Source organism: Pimephales promelas, chromosome 7 (genome assembly GCF_988280905.1).
Source record: "Pimephales promelas chromosome 7, fPimPro1.hap1.1, whole genome shotgun sequence".
Lineage (NCBI taxonomy): Eukaryota > Metazoa > Chordata > Actinopteri > Cypriniformes > Leuciscidae > Pimephales > Pimephales promelas.
The window spans coordinates 19,302,524-19,312,177 of record NC_142775.1 but is presented as its reverse complement, the minus strand read 5'-3'; the positions used below and the strand labels follow the sequence as shown (position 1 = coordinate 19,312,177).

The 9,654-nt window shown below is 38.3% G+C and overlaps 1 protein-coding gene across 1 annotated transcript; it reads left to right on the top strand.

Moving 5' to 3' along the window:
* The first annotated feature begins 970 nt into the window (after positions 1-970).
* On the top strand, positions 971-7,659 carry coq10b (coenzyme Q10B). Its single transcript, XM_039655942.2, has 5 exons — positions 971-1,127; positions 3,103-3,255; positions 5,923-6,115; positions 6,255-6,356; positions 7,189-7,659. The coding sequence occupies exons 1-5, from the start codon at positions 1,027-1,029 to the stop codon at positions 7,354-7,356; spliced, it is 717 nt and encodes a 238-aa protein (XP_039511876.1). The 5' UTR covers positions 971-1,026; the 3' UTR covers positions 7,357-7,659.
* The last annotated feature ends 1,995 nt before the right edge of the window (positions 7,660-9,654 follow it).

Here is a 9,654-nt window from a genome sequence, read left to right as displayed (position 1 = left end):
TATGTTAAACAGCAATCAAATGAGGCCGAGATCCAACTACAGTTTTAAAAAAGCATTATGGAGAATAAAGAATAGTGTCCATTTCCATAGAAAGTCTTATGGAGTAACAGGAATGAAATACATTTGAAAAACTGAATAAAATAACAAATGGTAAAATTTAGCATTTACAGATATAAACCAAATAATGGCATTAGTCTTGATCTGGAAGAAATGCATAATATACATGCGATTTGTGTAGCTTAATGATTTATTTATTTTATTTCAACCCAGACAGCAACATAGTGTCGGGTCGGCCCAGATCCGGCTCACATCTGGTATGCGTTGAATACTAGAACAACACTATGTTGCTGTCTGGGAAGTATTCTAGTTGTTCTAAATTAATAGGTGAGGTCAGAGATCAACCGCCAGGCAATGACCATTTTTCAAAATCTGATAGCTTTAAGGGAAATTGAGAGATAATCTACTTTGGAAAATACATCATTACAAAAAGTTTTCCAAATTTGATCAGGTCTAACTTATATTACATCAACAAGCAGTCTAAGCCAGTGTAGTTCAGTAGTATTTTTATAACAGCTATAATACGGGACAGACATGAGGGGTGATTGGGACACTTTTTCCAAGTCATCTCAATGACAACTCTAAATTCACCCCTATGCATTTTAAACTAAAGATATTTTCCTCAAATGTATTCGTTTTAACGCATCCGTCTTAAAATTATTCATGATTTTACATTGTGTCCTCAAACAAATTTAGCTGTAACCTTTACTATGCACTGTAGGTCGCGCAGTCTGGGCAACCCAATCCTGCATCCCGTGACAATTCTGCGCACGCAAACCCTCTGCACAATTAAAACTCTGACGTCAGTAGTATGGCTATGTGAAGGACGGAAGACTCAGCCAATCGGAAGTCAAGAAAAACAGCTTCAGCCAATGAGATCCCAGGGAGGGTCTCTCAGAAGGCTGGTCTTTGAGAAGGGAAAAAAGAGTTCTCGACGGGAGGAGGAGGCGAAAAAGAGGTGAAGTGAAGATGGCGAGAGGCTCCCGGTGTTTGAGGAGAGCGGTGGCGGAATGTATCAGAAACGTACCTTCCACAACCAGTCGAGAAACACCGGGCAGGAATGGAGTGAGGTAATTAACGACGGTTTAATGTTTCGAACGGCCTGTTGTGCGGTAATGTGAAGATCGAAGTGATTGTTGAAATAACTCGCGAGCTGCCGATAGTTGGAAGGTTAGTTTCGCTCTTACAAGTTGAAACAATATAAGGCCAACTTGACATTTGTGTTAATAAAACCGTTATTTATTGTCCAACAATGTATTCATGTATTTGACAATACTCAAATAAATGTGTTAAAAAAAAAAACACACACTAACTTTAGGAGGAAGGGTGGGAGGGAGTCACATATCTGGTTGCCAGATAAGTTACAGTGGCAAGGTTAAGATATTATGTAATTCACCAGGTGTATCGAACAAGAGCTTTTCTCATTTTGGAATAATTGCTTATCAACTGCATGCAGCGGGTGTTTATTTGAGTATTTTTATTTTATTATAGCTTCAAGCTCAGATGCAGCCACATTTAAGGGGAAATAACAAAACGTCTTTTTTTGAAAAATCTGGTCACCAGCTGCATACAATTAGTGTTAGTTAAGATTTAGTTATTATTATACTATTATAGCAGGATATCAGATTCAATCAGTTTTTTTTTTATTGGAGAAACAAACTTTTGGCACCCACCATGTAACCAAATGCATAGTGCAACAATGATTTCATTAGCAATACTTTCAAGACACCTTTGCAGGTATGAGTTTACAGAATTAGCCACACTGTGACGAATAAAGCCACACTTTTCGTTTTCACGTTTATCACTTGTGGCCTGGGACGTAGTGTACCCATACCAAGTGCTGGGCAGCCAAGTGCTATAACTGCTTGGCATAAGGCCATCTGAAGTTTCTGTTCTGTCACTATAGTATCTGCTGTCACAGTTACGCATTGCTTGACAGCTCTTGGGAGCACTTGCACTGACATGAATGAATTTGGGTGCCGGTCTCTCCATTGAGGAGATATTGTGCCATTTTGAGAGCAAAGCCCCATCCCCTTGCATTTCAGATGTGTACGTGATTGATCTGGCATACATGGGACACATTTTTATGGAATGGGCTGTTACTACCGCCCTTGAATTTTTTATAGTGGTCAGTGATCTCGCTCTCCTTGTGATTTATGTCTTGACAAATAGAGGGCAGGTTAACATGTTATGATTTGCATAGACTATTTCCTTTAACCATGCTCCCAGTCCCATAAGGATTTGTAGTCAATGATGAACAGTTTGTATCAAGAAGGACACTTTTTTTTTTTCTTCTAGTACACAACTGATTTATGCAGCTTGTATTTTGCATTGGTTGTGTGGTATAGTTTGTAAGGCTGGTAGCATCACAGTCGGCATTTTAAGCCCCTCATTAACATTTCAGAAGCTTGGCATTCAAAGTCTTTTAAATTAAATTAGCTAGCGCATAACAATTAAAACAATACCGAGATCTCCTAAATGCTAAATTTTCACACATAATTGCTTTTAAAATTTGCACAAATGAGTTCTGATAGAGCATTGCCCATAAACTCTGCTGCAAAAACGTTTGCTGTTTATTCAATGAAGGACTCGTCTGCCTGGTAGAGCACAAGTTTGTGAATCTTGAAAGGGTTTTTTTTTTTTTTTTTTAAGATCTGGCTTGAGTCGTTTTAAGATTTGGACTACATTGGTTGTGGTATATACTTGTGCGGCCCACAAGGACAACTACACTTTAGAGTAGTTATTGGGATTTTGCATATTGTTGGGATTAGATTAAAGCTAATGAGCAACTGTTTTCACTTTTGTTATCAAGGCTCTGTCTTGATTGAGAGTTCAAATCGAATTGAAAACAGCTGTCTATGTTGTTCATACATTCTCTCCACTCTTATCTGACTCAGGAGTCGTCTGCTATCTTGACACATCCAACAAGCAAGATGGTGCCTAAATTATCGCTCTAAAAAAGTACACAAAGGCTTGGACAATGCCACCACAGGTACTAAGTATGCTTTTGCTGAATGACACTCTTTCACCCTGTTTTGTCAACAGATATCTGTCTTCATGTGGAATTCTGATGACCAGAGTGCCGCCTCTCTTCAGGGCTGTTTCAGGTCGTGCTGTGGTGACTCCTGCCAGGAGCTTCTTCAACTTCTCAGATTCCTTCAACAAGAGGAAGGAGTACTCTGAAAGACGTATTATTGGGTATGTTCCCAACCAAGTTTGATAGGGTGCATGATCTGTTGCTATTTAAAAAAATGTTGAGGTCCATGATTACGTTAGCCCCAGCGCCACTGCAAAAATATTGTTTATGTAACAAGGCATGGGAATATTTATTGTGTCAGCTTTCTATGTATCTGGGGTTATTGGAGTATGGATCTGTTCTGGTTATCTCATGTCATCACAAGTTACTGAGGAACCGCTTATGACAACTGATGCCTGACATTTTAGAGCAACGGATCAGCTGTAGGGCTGCACAATATATAGAAATTATCGCAAATGTATATATCCCAACAGCTTGCAATGACTGGGGTCATGAACAAAAGGCAAGGAGAAAATCACTCATTGCTCTTGGCTGAATAACCTTTGTAAATTTAATAAGAATCAGTGTATATATATATTTAATTCATACATTGAAAACTAAGCAGTGTTTTATTTTTACAATTGATTATTCATTTTCTGTTGCTAAATAAACCTAATGTAGGCCTACCTGAAACCCTAAACCCTGTGGTTTACACTGATGTTAAAATAACACTTCTATTCTACAGTAAAACACTGCTTTTGACTTTCAGACGTTGTAGGGATGTTTTCTTGTCACAAAAAGAATGTGAAACACATATGTAGCTGATATATTTTAAAGATAATTTGTTTAAGCATTATCGTATCACATATTGAATATCACATAATGACTTATCGGATATCTCATTTTTCTTCAATATTGTGCAGCCCTAGCTGTCCTGCAGAATAGAGCAGTAATGCAGCACATGAACACATACTTAATTTGAAGAACTTGTCTGCAGCCTATGACACAGGACAGGACACCCTACATCTGACACGTTGGCTTTCTCCTTTGACCCATGTGCTCTGTGACCTATGACATGCTAACAATAACCTAAACAATAGCCTCTATGCACGAACCCTGCTGACGTGTGTCCGAAAGAATCTCAGTCAGCGTCTTTACTTCCGGAAGCGCGTTCTGCAGGCCAAGTGTATAGCGGCAAAACTTTAATAAAATCCGTTTTCTCAGAAACTGGGACAACGATTTTAGGAACGCCGATTCGCTAGTCGAATTTCGTATGATATGAGAGATAACTAACCCTCAAAGTTGTTGATGTAGCTTGAAATATATAATTTAAATAACTTCTCTTTTTTACTCTTGTGTGACAGCTAACTGCCTCACAGTGTTGTTAACATCATTCACGTTAACCGCAGGACGTTTTTATAAACAGCAAGTGTGATTTGACACTATCTCCACCTAACGCAAAATTGGCTTCTGACCATAGACTGACACAGCACCGGATGTAACTGGGCGTGCTGAGACAAACCCGGAAGCGATCGTGCATAGAGGCTATTCACTTTGGTGTTACTTACACTTGAAAAGAGACACCTAGCTCACAAGTCCCCCCTCCCCTATTTATTTACTTAATTATTTTAAAAATATATATAAATGGTTTATTTAATGGTCTTTGTTAGTTCCTGTTCCATTGGCCTTATGGAATAGCAAAATGTCTATATGTTGCACACTTCAGACTCAAAACATGCAGTATGTTATATTGTTCACCTACTGAACACATACGGTGTAGGAGTAAGAACTAGCCTTAAGAACTTGTTTGTCCAACTAAGCAATATCCAAGGAGTAATCAGACTTACATTTCAGATTCAGATTAGACCAATCTACAGTACCTTTTTATGACCAGTCTAGATTCTACAGGAAGGTGGTTCTCCTGAAACATACTACTATCCAGAAGGCTGTAAGGAAGGAGAGAGCCATGAGAATCACCATTGTACCATACATTGCTTCAGTCCTTGTAATAAATGTACCATTAGTAGCTTTGGATAAAAGTATGTGCTAAATGATTACTTGAATATCCAGGAACAAAACTGAGCACCTGTGTAGTCAGCACGTTTTAAAAAGAATCATATTGGTGGGATTGTGGCTTACAAGCAAATGGTGTGGGACTTGAGTCATTTCTCTTAACAGTTTATTTTACCTTTCATCTTTAACTTGAAAGTCTAAAAATGCTCAAATGAGACGTTTAAAGTCAAACCTAAGATGTCCCCACTTTACCTCTGATGGGACCCGGTCCCTGTGTACAAAAAAGTGACCGTAAACAAACAGTGTTTGACCTTTCTTCTGTCTTGATTCCATTCTGCTGTGATGTTCAGCAGTGACTCAATCCCACACTGATATCTGTGCCTCCCTTCATATCTGATTGGCTGTCTGAATCGACCTGACCATACACACCTGGTCACACCTGTATGGTGATGAGTTATATTTAAATCATCGAATCTCTTTTGCAGTGAGGTTATGAGCTGCCATGCCGGTATAGTTAGATATATAGGAAAGGTCATTGCTGACTGTAACGGTAGATTCTGTGGTGTGACGTAATGGCTAAAGGAGCTCAGGGCTGGTAATCAGACAGTTTATGAGCTATTGTGACCTTGAGCACTTAACCCTGGATTACTCCACTGTATTCGGTGTACTGCAAGTCACTTAGTTTGAGTTAAAGTGTCTGCCAAATTACTACTTGTCTGCGTAGAACTATCCATCTCTAAGACATCTACTACTGAAATAAAAGCAAAACAATTGGTGTGATTTACACAGAGCATTATTGTATTATCTTGGCTAACTGTCTTTTATATGGCATGCAGATACTCAATGCAGGAAATGTATGAAGTTGTGGCCAAGGTAGAAGACTACCTGCTGTTCGTGCCCTGGTGCAAGCGTTCAGACGTTGTATTTCGCCGCACGGGATTTTGCAAGGCCAAGCTGACTGTGGGCTTCCCTCCTGTTGTAGAAAACTACACCTCTCTCATTACTACAGTCCGCCCTCATTTGGTTAAGGTATGTACATCTTCATTTTTCTTTAATATAGATCTATCGTATGAATTGATGGCAGTGATTTAGTGACATATACAGTGTTATCAGACTTGATTAATAATCTGTGAGCTGCAAGTCATTTCTAATATCTTCTGCTCTTAAGGCATCTTGCTCTGATGGAAAGCTTTTCAATAGCCTTGAGACGGTGTGGCGCTTCAGTCCTGGTCTTCCTGGCTACCCCCGTACATGCACCCTTGACTTTGCTGTGAGTATTACTTGCACAAACTGGTTTTTCATCCTCAGGTTAAGCTGTGCTTTTTTTTTGTTGAATGTTTTTAAAACTGAAGTTTTGTAAATGAGGGTCCCTACATGCAAAACGAAGCATTGAGAACTTTGTAAGTGTACAGACCGTTTAATAAGATACTTTATAAAGACAGTTCACTTTGTGTATACAAAGTTCTCAATGCTTCGTTTTGCACGTATGGACCCTCATTATGTTACTGTGTTAGTGTGGGGCTATTTTGAGCCTTGTTAGTTGTATAAACTAGCGATTTCTTTTTACTTAGTTAATGCCCCCAGTACTAGCATTATACGCCAAACAGTTTTTAGAGATAAAACACTTTACATTCGATTATCATGAAAACAAATCCCAGAGAACGGTTGACTAGGACGGTACCGATGTTTTATTAGACCAAAGGTTCATTTTGCACCGGAGTTCTCCTTTAAGAGGAAATTAAACATCTACTCATCCCATAAAGCACTGCGAAAAATGTAAATGAATCAGTTTGTGTCTTTATAATGGTATCCTACATAAACGAACTGCTTTGATTTCATAACGGTGGCATTGCTGCAATGCTGAAACATGATTCACCAATCAGTTTCATTGCTTCTGGTGTTTGACTGTTAAACATTTTTGTAATTATTTTGTTTATAAGTCATCACACTGACTTTTACACAAGCTCGTACCATCATTTAACAAACTTAGAGCTTATGTTAGGTCTCTCTTAGAAGGTTTATGGTATTACTTACCCCGACTTGTGAGCTTCATAATGTCTAAGTGGAACTGTCTGTGATTCGCTGCTTCTTTCTGTTTCTAGATTTCCTTTGAGTTCCGCTCACTCCTGCATTCTCAGTTGGCCACTGTTTTCTTCGACGAGGTCGTGAAGCAGATGGTGTCAGCCTTCGAGCGGCGGGCGGCCAACCAGTTTGGCCCAGAGACACAGATCCCACGTGAACTCATGTTCCATGAGGTCCACCACACGTAGTTCATTCCTCAGCTTCAGACGGATGGGGAGGGGGTGTTGTTCAGGGAACTGGGGGTTTTATCGAACGCATACATTTAGAGTATTATAAAGACAGTCGAGAGAGTGAGAAAGCTGTGTGACTGAATATCGTCAGTGCCTGGTCCAAACAAAACAGTTGATTTAAAATATTTCAAAAACATGGCTGGATCTTTTTATGGGGGGCTGTCCCCACTGAGCCCTGCCCCACTACCTCCATATTAACTTTTTTAAAACCCACTGTCAATATGGCGCCAGGAGCTGTATTTTTTTATATGAGGACCTTGACGTGGTTTTAAAAACAGCTGCCAAAACCCATAATGGCTTCATGAATGGCACAGTAGACAAAGGTCATGGGTTTCTTCGAAAATACATTATTTTGAGGTATTTGAAAGTGCATTATGGAAAGATTGTTCCTCACGTTACACAGTTTATGTGACCGGTGAGTGATGTATTTATTTTAAAGCTTGTAGGTGATCCTTTATGATTTTGAAAAAGGGACGAGGAGACTCGATTTGAGTGAATACGTCACGTGCAGAGGACTGACAGTTACTGCAGGCAAATGCACTTACAGCGCTATCAGGATATCAAGGCTGCACACCGGACTCAGGTCTGTTGTATTCTTGAATACCAGCACAAATTAAGGCTTGGAAAAACAAACGCTAAGAGGCTGACAAAAAAACACAATGCCTTGCGTTACACAAATTTGTGCAGTTTATTTCTGGTGGTGGCGCTCCAGTTCACTCCTCTGATGGAAGTGAAATCTCATGATTTTAAGTGTCCATAGTAAAGACTGCTTTTCTCTCCTTGAGGTGTGCAATATATTTGTATGTTTTTTTTAAGACTGCTCACCCATATATGATATTCACTGCTTTTAAAAGGGCCCAAACTATGGGAACAGAGAACGTACCGAATCTTTCCCAGAGCTCTCGTCAGATTGTAGTGAGATATCCGTCGCCACCGACCTTTAAAGATTCCAATCCACACCCTGCTCACATCATCATGATTACTGCTTTTTTACAGAGAAAGTTACATATTATTTATCCTTATCTTAAATGCGTGTAATCCGTGTATCCTATATTTATTTTGGTTATGGGTTAACCACGTGTACATATCTGATGTAAGACCACAGATTGAACTTTATTGTGCAACTGAGCTACATAAAAACAAAAGAATAATCTTTTTTTTTTTTTTTTCATTTCTTTTTTTTTGGGATATCTTTTTGTTGTTGTTGTTTTTCTTTTAATTGAGGTGTTTTAATGAGTGTTGTGGGTGAATATATATCCTGCCTGCATGGTTTATAAACTATTTTTATATGTAAAACTTAGCCTTGTCTGGTGTGGTTTGTTTTGCTTCTGACTAGTTTCTAAACTTAAAATAGGTTGATCATGTGAGGGGGTAATATTAGAAGGCTTCCAAGTAACCCATTTTATGACCCCTAGTGGCCAGTGTCAGTGACGGCTCTAAGATCTAATTACAACACACTGAGTTGGAATGGAAAATTAGTGTCATGAAAATGTGCAGAATGGACGTATGCTGCCTACTATTTTTAGTTTTAGATAGTGAGTGTGTGTGTGTGTGTGTGTGTGTGTGTGTGTGTGTGTGTGTGTGTGTGTGTGTGTGTGTGTGTGTGTGTGTGTGTGTGTGTGTGTGTGTGTGTGTGTGTGTGTGTGTGTGTGTGTGTGTGTGAAATGAAATTAATTATGCAATGGTATAAATATCCAACTGAAGCATTTTACTCAGAAAGAAATGGTTATTTTGCATTGTATAGACTAATACATTTCTATTATTATTCTAATATAAGTAATACTGCTGTTTAATAGTATTAGTATAATAGTATTATTATGTTATCCATAGCCTTTGGACCATTGAAGCAGTCATTTATCATCCTGAGATGTTTTGGTAACACTGTCCTTACTGAGGTAATAACAGCAAGATATGCATAATTACATGCAATTAACTTCAATTCAAACCCTAAATCCTAACCTTTACAATATAGTAAGTATGTTCTAAATTAATATTACTTAGTACTTAAATAGATAGTTACACTGTAATTACACATGATCTTTTAGATCTCAGGCGTCTTATGCTGACTTGGTGTTCAAGAAAACAATTTTTATTATTATTTTTAAAAAAAATTATATAATTATTATTTATTTTTGTAGGATGCTTTGATAAATAAAAAGTTTAAAAGAAATAGATAAATAGAAACATAAATGGCTCAACTCACTTTTAATCAATTTGAAACATCCTTACTGAAAAAAAAAAAGTTTTGATTTATTT